Source organism: Abramis brama (assembly GCF_963993115.1).
Source record: "Abramis brama genome assembly, chromosome: 17".
Lineage (NCBI taxonomy): Eukaryota > Metazoa > Chordata > Actinopteri > Cypriniformes > Leuciscidae > Abramis > Abramis brama.
Window position 1 is genome coordinate 29,877,084 of NC_139979.1, and position 18,086 is coordinate 29,895,169.

Here is an 18,086-nt window from a genome sequence, read left to right on the forward strand (position 1 = left end):
CTCGCGGTACTTTGATGACACATGTCACAGTCACGTGGCGTCGGCGCTGGATCAAGTCGGACAAAATTTCTAACCGGCATGCACTGCTTCAAGTCAGCCGCCGATCGGTCTGCGCAGAGCTGCATGAAGTCGAACAAGCCTTGTGTGTACATTCTGTGAGTGAGATCCCACCCTCTATGGGCGGGCTGAAAACATGCAGAACAACGCCATCTACTGGCTGTAGTCTTTAGCCTCTGGCCAGAAAATCCTCCGATGACGCAAAATGACGATTTTTGCGTCATCGGAGGATTTTTTCCAGACAAAAAATACATAAATCTCTCCTCTCAGAGGGATATGAGGGTGGAAAGCATGGTAATTCGAAAATACTACAGGTTTTCTACTAATACAAAGCTTAATGCTAAATCCTGAAGTAACCCTTTAACATATATGGAACTTTTTTAATGCATAAAAGGCTCTTTATGGTGACTTTTTTTTTTCTTTTTTTTTTTTGATTATTAAAATGTTCTTCACACTAAGGAAAAAAATGGTTTTAAAAATTGTTTACTGAAAGATTCTTTGGGGAACTAAAAATGGTTCTCACTGCCAAAATATGGCATCACTGAAAAAAAAAGAAAGAAACCTTTTGGAATCTTTATTTTTAAGTGCGTAGCCTCTATGTAGCCTGTTTGACTCCATCAGTAATCTTAGAATGATCAAATTAAAATAAAAGGTATACAAATAATAAACATTGGCTCTAGATAATGTATCTGATCATCAGGAAATTGTCAAATGGAAGTTGCGATAGTCTTTTCTTTCCTATTGTGACATATAGCCCTGAAACGGCTTCTGGAACAATATAAAAAATGTAGGATGAGATTTGATTTTGTCCATGGGGAATTGATTGAATGGTTGAATGGTTCTGGTTTGCTATTGGTTGATTTCATGTGAGTGACAGGTTGTCCTGCTCTCATGCCAGTAAACGTGTCATCAGAGAAGAGAATAGATTTTGTTGCAAGTGGGAGGGGGAGATTGGCTTCTTTGGTTAAAGATTGTCAAATAAAAACATGAACTTTTAAATAATAATTATTATGATAATGTGCACGGATAAATCGTAATAAATACTGAAATATTACATTAAAAAAATAAGAATATCCCATTTTGAATTAGTGACTGCAAGCTTTACACCACCTTTCATTTGATTCAAAATGTAGGGCAGAAATTACTTTTAGTGGGTTTACTTTTTTACAGTGTAGATGTTTCGACTCTCCTCTCATCAGGGACCAGGGGCTCTTGCGCACAGGTGCGAGCTGCGATTGGCTGTTTGGAAGCGCGTGTGAATCACACCGGCGTTCGAGTCGCTCCAGACATTCACGCAAAGCGCACTGAGCGGAGAACATCTGCATTAAGAATGGCACACTTATCCTCAATCACACGCCACTAATGCGCAGGAAGAAAATAAACCTCTCCAAAATGCTGTTGGATCTGGAAATACTCTGGCAGGATACTGATCATGGATTCGGGATCGCGTTTGATTCGAAGGAACTTCACTGATGCTGTATGAATAGATTTTAAGTGCACAAGAGCGTGCAGTGTTTCAGCGGAGAGCGCGCATTTGGAGAGGCGCAGAGGCTGTTCGCTGCAGATTTTGGATAAGAGTCTGCAGGAGACATGGCTTGCCTGCGCCCTGTGCCATCAGTGAGGAATTATACCGCATCAATCTGTTCTGTGCTCTTCTTTCTGTTTTTCATACTCGGATGCCACCAGGTGAGCAAACACGCGCCTGTTTCTTCAAAGTGATTGCGTTTAATTGCAATGCAAATGATGCATGTTCACTGTTTATCATCCATGTAGAGAACTTCCTGTGCATCTGCAACCCTTCATGCTGGTTCTCGTGTAAAGCATAAACATCTGCTGGAAACACTGCGTTTACCTCACAACACAGGTGAGAGCAAACCTGTCCGATGTGATTGACAGCTGTCAGTCGCATTATTATTATTGTTTCATTTCATGGAGCGTGTGAACAATTTATCAATATTACATCATTAATTTAGACTTTTATGAGACTTTCGTTTAAAATTAAAAGAAAGAAACATGGTTTTGAAGGAAAATGACTAGATGGGATGTCGTCGCCAGGGGGCGCTAGATATCCTAATTGATCTGAGACAAATGCACTCTATAATAAAAGTAATAAACTGTTGTGTTGAGATGACAAGGCCATGTTAAAAATATAACATAATACAAAAATAATGTACTGTATAGGCGAAGGTTTGAATGTTCTTGTGGTGACATTTGGCGCAGACAGAACCTGACACACATGCACATACATTTAATTCGTTTTGTAATTAAGGATATACTAAAAACAATAGCACAATAGCAGTTTTTATATAAATATATATAATAATCCAAGGGTTTGGATACAGACTTCTCCTAAAAGAAAACCTCTTGAATTGAAAATAAAAACATGTTTATTTCATATATAAATAAATTAAAATTCCAAACAAGGGTGTCCCCGGATGTCCCCGAAAGTGAGTTTTGTGTGTCGATTCTGTGGACAATTTTGTGCGTGCACACACACACAGAGAAAGTGGGGGTGTGTGGCATAAAGATTGGCATGCACTGGGACTTAGTGAACAATGAACAAAGACAGACACTTGAAGAAGCTCTCCATCAATCAGCCAAGCTTTACAAACAGTCTCTGTGTGCACTTACTGCCTTTATCCTGTGAAGAGTCTCTGCACTGTTTGGCATGAGCTTAGAGACTGGAGAAGCCAGATATAATAGCGTGTGTGTGTGTGTGTGTGTGTGTGTGTGTGTGTGTGTGTGTGTGTGTGTGTGTATGTGAGTGTGCGTGCAAGTTTGTGTGAGAGAAACAGAATGAGAGACGATGAGTGCGTGTATCTCCATATCACAGCGGAGCGTTAGGAGTGTGTGTCATCAGTGTGTGTCTCTACGGTCAGAGATCATAAATCTGTCTGCTCATGTCTGTAAAAGCATTTATAACTCGAGCCACCAGACCACCGTGAGGATGAGAGGAGCGTGAGTGTGTGTAGAGGTCAGAATCACACAACATTAAAACACGACTTCTGACCTTCGCCCCATGAGCAGCATCTTGACGTGTTCTTCCTATAAATCACATTCGCTTGCATTTGTATAGATACAATCATTTATTTTTCTTTTTTTTTACAATAATCTTTTTTTCCCTGATGTGAATCATTAAATGATAAATGGCTTTTAAATGTTCTTAGTCCTTTCTAAGATCTGTATTTGGACTATAGAAACTGCAGCCAGACATTTATACTTTATCTGGCAAACCAAAATATTAATCTTAAAATTAGACTTAAAAAAGGTGTTTGTTTTTTTTTGTATTTGTATTATTTTTCATTATTAAATAGTTGTGTCCTTCCCAACTTAAGCAGCATTGAATCGTTTGCACAAAGGATTTACAAGAAAATACTTCAGTCTTTGTTCAATTCAATGCGTTACTTTGTGAAATTTACTAGCAGTTTGTGAACATTGTTTCTACTACACCATTTTTTTTTCAGTGTAATATGCGAATTTGCAGCATTATTGAAAGTTTTTAAAAAGATGAGACGCTACATGGATGTCATTCTTCTAGTTTACTTTTGTTCAGAAAAGTACTTAGCACTTCAAAGTATGTCATTATGCTCTGAAAAAAAATGGTGTAGAAAAAATGTTCACTCAGAAATTGCTAGTGAATTGTAAAATTAATTTCAAAGAAATGGCAAGTAACACATTGAATTAATCATACAATGTATAGTGTGGGTTGTACTCTTTCAAAATAAACATAATGCATAATAAAACTAGCAATGCATTATTCTTATTTGCATTTAACATCACATATAAATATGCTTCTATTCAGGAAAATGTTTTTAATAAATACACATCAAAACAAAAATTAGAACAGAGTGGGTCTGTCTGTTTACTGAACAACGAAAGACAAAAAGTGTTCAGGAAACTAGTGGTGTATAAATGACACTTTTGCAGATATTTCAGATTAATCTTTTTCATACCTGAACAGAAATAATGCATTGAACTCTAGCATGTAATAACCTAACTTCCTTCCTATGTAGAATATGAGATTGTGGCCCCATATGAGGTGGACCATCAAGGACGTTACATTTCCCATGCCGTGGCCCACCAGCTCCGAAGGAAACGCTCCACGGATGGTCAAGGTCACGACCCCACTGTTCACTTTAGGTTCCATGGATTAGGGCAGGACTTCCACCTGGACCTGCAGCCGTCACATGACCTGATGGCACCCAGCTTCACTGTACAAACCCTGGGCAGGAGCGGCACCAAGAGCCTGCAGACTTTTCCACAAGACGACCTCTGCTTCTACCAGGGGGTGCTGAGGTCAAAGGTCAACTCATATGTGGCCCTGTCTACATGCGCGGGGATGGTGAGTGGGTTATCCTGTTTCAGAGCTGAATGATTATGTAATGGTGGAAGGAGTCATTTTCAGACAGCAAATCAAGTCTTAAGAATTTATCTTTGCATAAAAAAAAGACTATATTAGGGTTTCTCTATTCTATTCCCTCTGAAATGTGGAAAATGAATACTAACCCGAACTGATTTATGATATGCCGTTCAAATAGTTGATAATGATGGTGATGAAAATAGACCAGAAAGAATTTATTTTCTCCTTGGAGAGAATAAGACCCACAACCTCAAACATTTTTGGCATGAACAGTACAGCGATGACTGTGTCATCATCAATGCATTGAATCATGTTGGCCTTTGAGTGCAAAACTGCTGTATTCATCAGACTAGTCTACCCATCATCCCATCTGCTTGTTTTCTCTGTGGATTAATGTTTGGTGTGCAGAGAAACCTCAAAGTGCTTTTGTTATTTTGGCTCCCAGGCCGCACAAGATTCGGCTCCCAGTGGACGCCGGAAGAGCAAAGTGACTGTGCCGCAGTTCTCATGACTTTACCCTGACTGGACTGACATAGACTGCCCTGTCCCATCAATAGAGCCCGTCTTAAATCACAGTATTCAAATCCCCTAAAACCAGTGACTCAATAACACATAAATTTGGGTCAGGGGAGGTTTTACTAGAGAACAGAGCCTCCTTTTATTAGTCATTTTGAGGATCTATACTCATCCTCAGTGGAAACAAACACATATTGTTGTCACATAAGCATTAATACATGAGGAAGTTTTGTTTGTACCTAGTTTGTTTTGGCAAGAAGGTCCACAGCAACACTGAAAAATTACAAGGAGCTCTTCAAGATTCCACAAATACTCACTTTTCCATTCAGTTGCATTGATATTTTAACAAAACACACAATACGTCCGTATCTGAATGTCGTTAAATTATTCATTTTTAATTAAATTTGAGAAATTGGATCAGTTGTAGTAACGTTTTTTGGCAACGAGCCACCTCTTGATATTTCAGCCAAACAAATTTTACATATTGCCACTCCTGCATAATATTTGGTCACGGTGAAGTGCATCCACACAGCTGACGTGTTTACCTGTTATCAACGTGTGCATGAAATAGACCCTGAAACAGTCAAAACGTGTCGTCGGAGAAGCCCTCGGTCAATGATTTTGGCCCTCCAAAACTATAATGGCCAAAACCGAAAATTTTAGCCAAATATTTTCAGTTGCCCAAATTTCGGTGTATCACTGCGTTACAGTACATGAACATACATTGTTGTGTTCATATTTCAGTCAAACCACACCAGAGTTTGTTTGAAAGCAAACCAAGACCCATCTTTTCAGTGGGTCTCGGTCCGCTTGTTTGGTGTGTGACAGGGTCCGGATGGCAGCGTTCACACTTATTCAAATTAACCACACTAACAGAGCATTCGGACCAGGGATCGTTTTAATTGAAACAAACATGGCATGACCATTAATCTATATTCATGCAGTTTACTGCATCAATCATTTTCATTGATTTTCACTAAGCGCTGGCTGTCTGGATGGGTTAAAGCCAAGGACGTCTATCAATTTGCTATCTATTTGCCATATTTGCTCACGTTGATCTTTTCACGAATTGCCTGAGCCATTGGTGCCAGCATTATGGTGTGGGACTGATGAAAAAAAAAAAAAAGTCCAAACCTTGATCCCATGGTTCGCACTGGCCCAAGTCACAAAATTATGTCAAATGGAGATTCATAGCATTAACAGAACTACATCATGACTGGTGTGAGTGATTTAAATCTAAGTACAGCAATTATTGTGAAAAAAAGTTTTAACAAGCGGTGAATGATGAAACTACTTGCTCTGAGTATGATCTGTGTCTGATTTTTCACTCTGAGATAATCTCTGTTTGTTCATTTCCTTATGACTTTTAACCTCTGTGTGATCGTCAGTATTTAAATGGAGGCAGATCAAATCTTACTGTCATTGAAAATGTACTAGGTCTACTGTTGAAATATGTTTTGGCAGTGTAATGGTGTAGACTATCACACTGTCCCCAGCTGGATGTGATTAGCAGTGGTGCAGAGTCATTAGTTAACTCTGCCTCTCCTTACTTGTCCTGTAAAGCCCATGTATAAATTCCCTTTGAGTAGCTGAGACCAGGTTGGCAGATCACCACAAGAGGTTGGAAGGGCTTTGATGACAGTCTGAGTTTGTCATAAAATGTCCTAACTGTAAGTTTAAAGGCCTGAGGACTAGGCGAATAGGCCTCAATGATTTCAAGCTGACGGCTTTATACAAAAGGGTACAATAGTTGACTTTAATGGTGGCACATGGGATGCCAATTAGGAGGGTCATTGGAAATGGCAGTCTGGGTTGAGATGAGTGCCGTGCCTTGGAAACTCCACACTGAAAGTCTTTCTGAAGTGTCGCCAGTCTACAATAACAGGCTAATTGTGAATGATGTCAGCCATAAACTGAAGCCATAAATCTTAAATCATTTGGACACCCAACCCCAACGCTGTACTGTGGATAACACAGAATTTAAACTGATTAGCATTATTACTTACTTGAGAGAAATAAAAAAAAAATGCTTAAAGTCACACATTATGTCATAATTTACCCATCCTCATGTTGTTCAATACTCTTTCTGCTTTCTTGTGCAGAACTCAAAACTTTCAAGCACAAAAAAAGACATGAAAGTTGTGTAAAAGTAATCCATACAACTCAACTCAAGCTGGGTATGGAATTTCCACTTTTCCAGTCAGTTTCTAATGCTAAAAATCCCTCCTTACTGTATATTCATTTTATTTTACATTATGTAATTTAAGTCTTCACCCGATGGAATTTTCCAACATTTATGAGACAACACTTCCCTGCCATTGACGGGAATTTACGGCTTTCCGTGTTTCCAGTGTTGTACGGTAGGGGGCGCTATGACACATCTTGTGAAAGAGTACTGAATCTCCCGATCAAAAGGCATGTGACGAAGAAGCAGAAACAAGTGATATAGGTAATATGTATAATAATGTAAAATATGTAAAATAACGTGAACATCAATATTAAATAGCATATAAATCAAAACTGCTTATAACGTTACTGAATGAAATGTCGACCCAGGACGAGGTATAGGATTGTGCAAGCTTTGGGGGTGTTGATGGACTCGATCTAACGTTACTCCATCTATGTTTTGATCATCATTCTGAATCTGATCCAGACCTAGTCTTTGACAAAAAAAACGTGATTTTCTCAGCTTTTTGCTCAAAATGTTCCTTTTTTTTTTTATTAAACTCACCCACATTCAAATGTTAAAAAAGAATGCATAAAGCTCTGTTCTTTCTTTCGATATATTGCATGTTCAGATATTTATACAACAAAATATTCTGCGGCCATGAAACTTTTATGAAAATGATAAAAAATGGCAACCTTTTTCAAAAATGCTGGTGGGGAAAGAGTTAAATATGTTGTGAATGCAGTTTACTTTAAGGCTTTAAAGAGGAAATACTTAAAGATATGAAATCTAAGAGTTGTGTCACAGGCACATTAAAGGTACGTTTACACAACAACCATGTACTAAAAATGGAAAAGATATTCCTTTGCATTATTTGCTTACAGACGACAGCATTTTCGAAACAATACCGGTCCACAGGGATCCGCGAAAACTATTAAAACCGCTGTATTATTCATGCCTGGCCAGTAGTTGGCCACTGCTAGAAAAACTACACGCCTATAGACTAAACGCATAATGCACATGACCTCACAAGCCGCGTTTCCATTACCCTTCAAATTGCGCAAATTGAAATTGCGAAACACGTCAATTTTTGCAAAAACTCCCATTTTACGCTTGCATGAGGTGCTTTTTCAGGCAATTCGAAAAAGAAATATTTCGCAAAACTGCAATGGAAACAGTTTAATGCACATTTACAGGTCACCTAACGTAGACGCGGTATGTTTGGACAGAATACGAGAGTTCTTTATTAAATTCATATAAGACAAAATAATTACAGGAATAATGGATTCTAAACCTCAAATAAATGCCACAATCAAGACCTCGAAGCAGATATGAGGGATAAACACCCAGAAACAGCTCATATGTGCCGCTCACAAGTATAATAAGGGTCGTTCCTTACCATTAATGCTTGGAAAACACACATACATCTCCTTCGATTAATAATAATGGCTAGTGCAGTGGCTGGGATATACATAAACCTACCAACATCCGTTGCCATGGTTTTTGGAATGATTTTACTTATCACGAGAGGAAAAAATAAAGTTTTAGTTGCATTACATCGGTTAATATAAACGCTGTCATTTCGCAATAGTTTTTTTGTTGAAATTTAGAAAAAAAACGCAAAGTTTTGCGCAAATCTGTAATGGAAATGCGCCTACAGTTTTTACAAATTCGCATTTTGTAGTTTACACGTTTTTGTAGTTTGTGCTTTCAGGCCCCCAAAACGCATTTTAAGTTGAAAGCGGTATCGTGTAAACGGCCCCTAAGACACTGACAGTCCGACACTGGTCTAAACTGAGAGTTTGTAGCATGTCACAGCTGCTTTTGTTGGTATGGGTCCTTTTATATCGAACTGATTTTGTTCACTCTTAATTAAAACCAAGAACAAACATTCAATCCCAAAGAAATTGTTTGATTTCTGATCCCAAGCTGTTTCAAAGCAGGACCTGGTGCATAGGTTCTTTCTCTTTCACCTAATTTCCCACAATGCTTATGATTCAGCATTCATCATTTGGCTAAACCAAACCATGCAACCCCCAGCAACTCTTCAGATCTCTTGTCCAAAATATATACATTTTTATCCCTCATAAAACAATCCCAAGTTTCACTCTCCAGGCTTTCAATGTAGCTTTGATGGACTGATAGAATTAAAGACTAACATATTTATTTATAATGAACAGAAATGGAGCGTAGCATAATTTGCCCTGTACAGAGCAGAAAGAGGCGCCATGGATGACTAATTGTTGGCGGGAGGTTGTTGGCAATGTGCAAGGATACATGCGATCCTGCTGGATATGGTGTTTCTGAGGAGCTCAAGTTGATTTAGTCTAGATATATATAGTCAGCATTCATGCAATGAAATGTCAAGGAAGGGGTTAAGACTCTGAATCTGCCTCTTCACAACAAGAACAGCAACAGTTAGTCACTGAGATGATGTAAGAGAATTTAAAAAACGAATCATCGACACCCTTCCCAAATAGTTTCAGCTGGCATATAAACTCTTATAGCAGCTCTGAAGAGGTCCGGTTTCAGCTTCTAAAATCAGCAAGGCAAGTACAAGCCTCTCTCTCATGGAAATAGGAACAGCGTCAGGTGCATCGCTCATATCCGCTCAGCTCCTTTGATTAGAGTTCCTGTAGGGTCGTGCCTGGATCTGCCCATTTCCCTGAGTGCGGGAGTGCAGCTGTTATTTTTCTCCCAGGTAGCGTCTCAGCCCGTCTTCTGGAGCTTTATGACTGCTATTTGCACCTTGTAGCTCTCAGTGTGTAATTTCATGAGAGGTATTTAAGGAGGCAGCGCAGACATTTGTTTTTAGTTAAGCTTGTCTTGGACCAGGGAGACTGAGACTCAGATTTGTGGCAGATGATTCTTACGTGTTACTTATGCAGGAATGTCAGCAGCACCACTCCCGATTGACAGCATGGATTTCCACTGTTTACTTATGCTAAACTGTGTGCTTGAGTGCAGAAATGGAAAGGTACAGATTTCCCTGGATAGATCAACAAATTTATGGTTTCCTTCATGACTCCCCTATTTCCTCTTTGGCAGTTGCTTTAGACCAAATTTGATATAAATTTAACTGAAATTTGATTTGTTTATCCATTACATCACCCAGCATTTCTTGAACAACATAATTCAAGCTCTTACGACAACAGCGATTTTCATTTTTGCAGTGCAAATCTTTGTTGACACATCTTCCAGCTTTCAGAATGGCAGAATTTATTTATTCTCCCAGCAGAGAATGGCAAAAAGAACAGCACCAAAGGGAATTGTATTGCTTATGAGTTGCTCATTTATAGATGTTTCTCTTAAAATTCCTTAAAAAATAAAAATAGAAATAAATCTCATTTGCGATTTTCTCTTCTCTGGATTAAAATTCAATTTCAAAGAAATGTCACTTGCCAGATTTGTTTGCTTTGTCAGATGGCAGACCTCTCTAGGTGATGGTGAAGAATATGTAAATATATGTTGCCTTTATTTAATCTGATCACATGAACTCTGAATACAGGTTAGCAGTTTCTCTGTCAAAGTGGCTCTGGAAACAATTTCCAGTGAGTCTTTAAAGCAAAGGTCATCAGCAAATTAAAGTGCTGCGATAGTCTGAGGTAAATAGGGCTCAGTAACTGGAAGTGATGTCACAGAGGATGAACACTAAGTGTAGTGCATAATATTAGAAAGATACCATGTGCATTTAATCACATGAAAAACACGACACAGGTCACTGCAAGGTCGCTGTCTGTCTGTCTGAATTATGTCAATGAGATCCCGAACTGTCTTCCTCAACTAACCAGAAGCCATAATTGCAATCCTGCGGGATTCTATTGACTAAACTTTGGATGAATAGGAATGACCGACTGGAAGACATGCAGTAAGCGTGTAGACAGCATGAAAGCGCAATCGCCATAAATTGAGTCGACTTTGGGAATTAGTCTTGACAACTGCTAAAACTCCCAACATGAGAACAGCAGGCCGGAGTCATGCGGAGTGACCAGTCATGCCTGAACTTCATCCTACATCTAGCCTGAAAGCTTTGGCACTGGCAGAGGTCGCTTCTGTTGACTAAACCCTGTGATCTGGTGACAGAAGACGAGCGTATCTCATGAGGATTGCTGCCTTGACACCAAAACAACTGGGTAATTTTGCTCTTTGAAGTCCTCAGCGTCCAATAAAGGATCAAATGCTTGACTGTAGGACCTTTGGTCTTGGGGTGAGATTAAGTCCCAGGTGTTGTTCTCCTGATAGAGTCTTGAATCACTGCTCTGGAAGCGCCTGGATTAAGCTGTTTACAGCTGCTAATGATATCAACTATCCTAACGAACTAAAATCTGATCCACAGCCAGTGTTTATTGACATGTGACTTTCTTCCCACACTGAAATCTAGCTGCGTTTCTTCTGATTGGTTATTTTTAGGCATCAACATTAATTTTATTGCTGTACTATAAAATATGGAGTGACATCAATTCTCATTCATGGTCATAAATTATCGGATATTTGGTTTCACTTTATTTTGATGGTCCCTTTAACACATTCTGTTGACTATAAGTAACGTTGCACCTACATGTCTACTAACTCTCATTAGAGTGTTAGTAGAGTATTAGTAAACTGGTAGGGTTAGGGTTAGAATAAGTTGACATGTAGTTGCAAAGTTACTTATAGTCAACAGAATGGTCAAAAGGGACCATCAAAATAAAGTGTTACAGGATATTTTTTTACAATCATCCACACTGTAAAAAGTTTTAACCTGTGTCGTAGATTTTTCCCTAAACCTAACTAAGTCCTATCTCATCTGGCCTAAGTCTACCTGGGCCTATAATATTTATACCCTAGCGCGTCTACACATTGACGTCGGCTGAGTATAACCCTATACCCTAGCGCGTCTACACATCAACGTCGGCCGAGTATAACCCTATACCCTAGCGCGTCTACACATCAACGTCGACTGGGTGCTAATCCTATACTCTAGCGCGTCTACACATCGACGTTGGCTGAGTATAACCCTATACCCTAGCGCGTCTACACATCGACGTCGGCCGAGTATAACCCTATACCCTAGCGCGTCTACACATCAACGTCGACTGGGTGCTAATCCTATACTCTAGCGCGTCTACACATCGACGTTGGCTGAGTATAACCCTATACCCTAGCGCGTCTACACATCGACGTCGACTGGGTGCTAATCCTATACTCTAGCGCGTCTACACATCGACGTCGGCTGAGTCTAATCCTATACCCTAGCGCGTCTACACATCGACATTGGCTGGGTGCTAATACCTGTTCCCCTAACTAGTTTACTTCCTGCGCAGGAATAATCGACAAACAGACTTCAGCAAAAGTCCTCTAAATGCTTTAATCACGGCCGGAGGATCTCTCGAGCAGTTCTCAGAGAATCTCCCCCAAGAAGAAGCAAGGCCGGAGGATCTCAGACAAATTCCATTGAGAATCCCGCCAGCTAACACGAATACAACAGTTTTTATAGAATAGGGAGGTATGGCAAAATGATATGAATTTGATTGGTTCTTCATATGCAAACCCTTCTGTTACTAGGTAAAGCAAACTTTTTTTAATGATTACTTCATTGTTAATCACAACGTTCAAATTTAGTCATCTGTCTAGTTTCATTTCCCATATTTGTTATTTATACACTCACACAACCAAAGTAAAAGGGATATGGCAACACAACATACAGCATTCAAAAACACAGGACAGAACGTTTTAGTACATTGTGTTTCAAAGTGTTAGTTTTGTTAGGCCTAAAAAGGGAAGTAAGGTTAGATGTTAGAGGCATGGTTAGTTTAATATACAGTTTACTATTTTATCTATTAAAAATCCACCACACCTGCAACTGTTCTCTTAAAGAGAGTTGTGTCTTTCATTTTAATACTTCGTTGTAAATACACAGTATGTGTGATGTGGTAATTAAAATGTCTAATTATCATTGCACGTCATGGCCAGTTCCAGAATCACTCAAGTGTTGTTTGAAAAGGCGCGTGTTGAAATCTATCAGCAGTTACCTCCCATACAGGCGTTAATTACGTGATGAGATGTGTATCCTCTACACACACTGTGATCTTGGATCGGGGTTGTTTAGTCTGGCGAGACCTGTATGGCTTTGCTCGTTGATTACTTAAGCGTGGAGTGAGGCAGCGTTCCTTGAGCCAGCGAGACCAGATCTCTGCTCAACTGTGTAGGCTAACAAAAGTGGGGAAAAATTAGCATCAAAACAGCAGTTAGATGTCTTAGTTGGGTAGATCAATTTGAAGCTTTGTAAACAGCACATGCACTCTTCAAAGTTACATTCCCACATTGATGACGATTGTGATCCATGTTTCAAGATCGATACATATGCAGGAAAACGAGTGAATTTTTACACCCCTGCTTCTGCTCAATTCACATGAATGGCTCTCTCAGTTATGGGCCATCATATTTTACCTCACAAACCCATTAGAAACCTCAGTCCTTTAATGTACTTGTGTCCTCCAGACAGTTTCTCTTATGTGCCTTCATGCACAAATCCTGAACTTAAATGCAACCCGCTTTGTCTTCTCTTTCCAGAGTTCAACATGTTTTACAGCCTATTGTCTGTACGATTGCCTTGCAATGAGCTTCAGTGTTTTTGGCAATGACGAATGATAATCAGATGCACATTGGGTTCAAACAGGTTCTCAGAAGGGCTTTTCTGTTTGTTTGGAGAGGAGCTTATCCTCTGAGCCCAATTGAAGGTAATTATCAGACCGCGCTGAAGCGCCTGCACAAATGAGTTCTCGCTCTGACCTGACGTGACATTTGGATGAGGGTTTGAAGAGTCCTTGGGATCTCCAGATTGTGAGGGACGTGAAGCTTGTTAGTGTTAATGACAGCACAGCTTTCCAAAGAAGTGTAATTTGGGCGTTTGTGTCATAAACGAGTCGGCTTGACATGCACGTTCTGCACCTCATCATATGTGATCGGTACTGATTCTTGAACAGTTTGGAAATCAGACTCAAAATACATCTTCAATACAGATGGTTTTTGCTTTTGAGAACATTAGCAAAGGGTCTGTTTTATGTTCCAAAGCACATTAACACATTAACATTATGACAGTGCTTGCAAAACACTGTACTGGTCTTCCTCATTCATTTTATTCATGGTTAATTCATCCTTAATGTATAAACTGCATTCAGACTTTGTAGATCATTTATTATAAATATATATATTTCAAATAGTATTTAATAAAAAATATTTTATTTTATAGTGCAGTGGTAAAATTACAATACAAATATTTACATATTAATGTCTACATTTTCAAATGTTAAACCATCAAGCTTTTGTTTTGGCGGTTTTAGAGTGAAGATTACTGTGTTTGTTTTACACATGTGCAACTCATGATATAATGTTTCAGCGTCTCAGCTGCTCGTTTCACAGTAAATGAACCAAGATGCTGAAACACTGTATCTCTGAAACCTGCAGTGCACATATATGTATTTGATTAAATTGCAGCCTTCGTGATTTGACATTAAGCCATCTAACAATTTTGACTTAATTTGGATATATTGTGCCGCTTTAGATGTAATTTCTCTGGATGAGCTGGCATTCCTGACTTCCTTTTGCTGCCTTGCAAGCACTGTTGTTTCCTTCAGGAAATGGACATCTAGTGTTAAGCAGCTATTGTGCGTTTTACATTTTCAACTTTCTTTAGTGTGTAATGTTGCTGTTTGAGCATGAAACAAGTCTGCAAAGTTAAAAAGCACAAAGTCACTCCAAAGGGAGTTATTCTCTATATCAGTGTCATTGTTTCTGAACTCCCTGAAACGCCTCCATTGTAGTCTTGAGTTTTCTTTACGGAACGTACAAGTCACAATATTCCTGTAATGTGGAGTCGACAGAGTTGGGATCCATGTGCAGCAAAAAAACTAAACAAAATGGTGAGGTCTGGTTGAGTTGCGTAAGTAATGTGATGTCGCGAATTCTGCATAAGTCGTGCTTGCAAAGATGGTTCGGGTTGATTAGCTTGTTCTTCTTGACTGAACCAATATGGCAAAACTGACTCCATAATTAGCGTAGTTACAGTAGTGTTTACAGCTCTGGCGGACCAGAACATAGTCAAAGGATAATTTCAGAAATTAATTGATGAAAAATGCAACTAGAATTGCCTGTGACAGACTGTTACAGTGTATTTTGTAACTGGTAGTGAGCTGTTACTCTGTGTTAAATCCTGTAGTAGGAGAGTCATGAACAAAAAGCCACATTTGTCCGGGTTTTACACTGGATAAATTAATAAAGCAGTAGTGACACGTAACCTGGCAAGTATCTTCATTTACCAACTTGCAACACAGATCGCCTTGCTAAAACACATATATGTGGGAGATGCTGAACTCAAAAAATAAAAGAGGACTTGAATAAGCCCATTAATGGCATTCTTGAGTCATGCTCTTAATGAACTATGTTTTATTTCCTCTTTCCATATTGTGAATAATAAATGTGTATCATTTTAATTTGCTTGTTACATAATGGAGCCTAACTTATTGTAATAATTATTTGACATAGCCTACTTTTACTCTCAGAATTATTCCTTGGCATCCTCACATACTAAACTGCATTTTTTTTATTGTTTGCGTGCTGGAGGTACGCTATTACGTCGTGTGCAGAGTGATGTTAACATTTAAGCTAGCTGGTGAGAGAAAATGGCACTATCAAAGAGCCAAAAGAGGAAAGTTGACAGCGAAAATAGGGCATAGCCTACAAAGAAGAATGGAAAGACAACTGTGTGTTCATCCTACCTAGTTTTGTGAATGCAAAGCTGGTGTGTCTTATCTGCAACGAAGCGATCCACAGACTCTTTTGAATGTCTTTCAGAACTTTTCAAATTAAAAGCTCTCAATTCATCTCAAAATAAAACATTGCTGCAAAAACGTTAACGTACTTTTATTTTGAAGGCAAAATGTGAGTATGACGGCATAATGTTTTGAAGACAAAATGATTGTGAGTAACTGTTGCTGTCATGACAGATCTATTTCAGAACCAACCGCTATCAAAATAATCTGTCTGCGGGCATGGGCCAGGCATTACCGCCTGTTGCCGACCCCTGCTCTTAGCGGTAGAGCAATCGTAACAGAGTGGGGCCAGCTGACCAATCAGAGCAGACTGCTCTTTTTAGAAGGCGAGTTTTAAAGAAACCAAAACTAAAACAGTGTTCAGATAGAGGTTTAAAACAGGTGCTGCAACAATGTAAATTATAAAAAATAAAAGAATAATGAGGGTTTTTTTATTACATGATGTAAACGTATTCTAGTGGACCCTAAACAAAATTATGAACTTGTAAATTAGAATACAGTAATAGAACCCCTTTAATGTTGTGGATATGAAGACTGCGAGGCATTGACCAGTGTGTTTTCCCTCTAGTCAGGTTTGATTAGAACTCAGGATATGGATTACTTCCTGAAGCCACTGCATCCACATCAGGCACTTCTGGAGAACTTCTCAGCACCATCTGACCACCATCCCCACATCCTCTACAAGAGATTCATGCCACCACAGACAAGCAAAGGCAGAACCAGGAGGTCTTCTGAGCTAAAGACGGTCAGCAGAAAAGATTCAGCAGTCCCATATCTGTGGAGAACCAGCAGACAAGATGAGAGAACCACACACACACAGACGGATCCAGAGGAGACCCAGCGTACCCAACACAGTCATGACAACTTCAACTACACTACACGGCAGAGACAGCACTTCTGTGGACGACGGAAGAAATGTATGTAAGGACATTCTCTCTCCAACCACACCTTCAAACAGAGCTGCTTTCCATTACATGGTTCAGGTCTAGTAGCTGGACTGTCAAAGACGTTCATTAGGAGAGGAGGGGGTGTATTTTAGACAACAGTCGTATGTAAAAAGGTCACAGATGTTCAAAGGGTCAGCTTGAACATGTTTTCGTGACATCATCTTGTATTGTGTTTGGTCTGGGATGAATTATCTTCACCTACTCTAAACAAACACCACATCCTCACACCGCATTTGAACCCTGAGTAATATTTTACAAACCGAGTAACCAAATCTTATGTGGGATGTGAGGTAACAGCTAATACATTTTGACACACATGGCGTGCATTAATGTCTCGTATGGGCCTGAGCTTTCCAGACACAGATTCAGCTTTTTTTCTGAACTAGTAATGCATTTTCTTTGGGGAACCAGCATTGACTCTGTGACCCAGTGTTGATATTGTCTTGGTCCTGTGTTTCAGATATGCCTAAACCTCCTGAGGAAGATATCTATATTTTCCCGGATGAATATAAGTTAATGCCCAGAGGGAAGCGAGCCATTACGTTTAAACCTCATCCACGCCAGAGGCTGAATGTGGAGACGCTGGTGGTGGTCGACGGCAACATGATGGACAATCATGGCCATGAGAATATAACAACATATGTCCTTACTGTTCTTAACATGGTAAGATGCATGTAATGAATCCGGGCATCTATTTGTCCATCCGTCCATTTATCCATCCATGCATGCATCCATCTATCCATCTGTCCATCCATCCATGCATCCATCCATCCAGCCATTTATTGCACACATGCAGGCATCCATCCATCATCCATGTATCCATCAGTCCGTCCCTCCATTCATCCATCCCTCCATGCATCCATCCCTCCATGCATCAGTCCCTCCATGCATCCATACCATGCATACATCCATCCCTCCTTCTATGCATCCATTTACCCATACATGTATCCACCCACTCACCCATCCATCCATACATCCATCTATCCATTACATTGATCCATGCATCCATCCATTCAGTTCCCTGTTTTCTGTGTTCATGTATGTTTTGATTGCATGGAAAATTATGTCTAGTTGAGGTCAAAGCATCTGGTTGACCAAACAGACTAGTTAATGATTGCTAAAAGTCAAAGTGAGTCTCTTTGGAGTGAGCACACTGAAAAAAAACTTGAGCACACATGAAAACATTTTTGTTGAGTAATCAAAATAGGATCATGTTACATGCTGTGAAC

At 39.5% G+C, this 18,086-nt stretch overlaps 1 protein-coding gene across 1 annotated transcript in view; it reads left to right on the plus strand.

Annotated features, from left to right (window-relative positions):
• The first annotated feature begins 1,345 nt into the window (after window positions 1–1,345).
• The window catches only part of adamts16 (ADAM metallopeptidase with thrombospondin type 1 motif, 16), an 81,673-nt gene continuing 64,932 nt past the window's right edge, over window positions 1,346–18,086 (plus strand). The window contains exons 1-5 of the mRNA XM_084088600.1: window positions 1,346–1,743; window positions 1,831–1,921; window positions 4,071–4,399; window positions 16,479–16,827; window positions 17,318–17,520. Coding sequence (XP_083944726.1) covers window positions 1,648–1,743; window positions 1,831–1,921; window positions 4,071–4,399; window positions 16,479–16,827; window positions 17,318–17,520 — 1,068 coding nt within the window. The 5' untranslated portion in view covers window positions 1,346–1,647. The remainder of the gene's footprint in view (window positions 1,744–1,830; window positions 1,922–4,070; window positions 4,400–16,478; window positions 16,828–17,317; window positions 17,521–18,086) is intronic.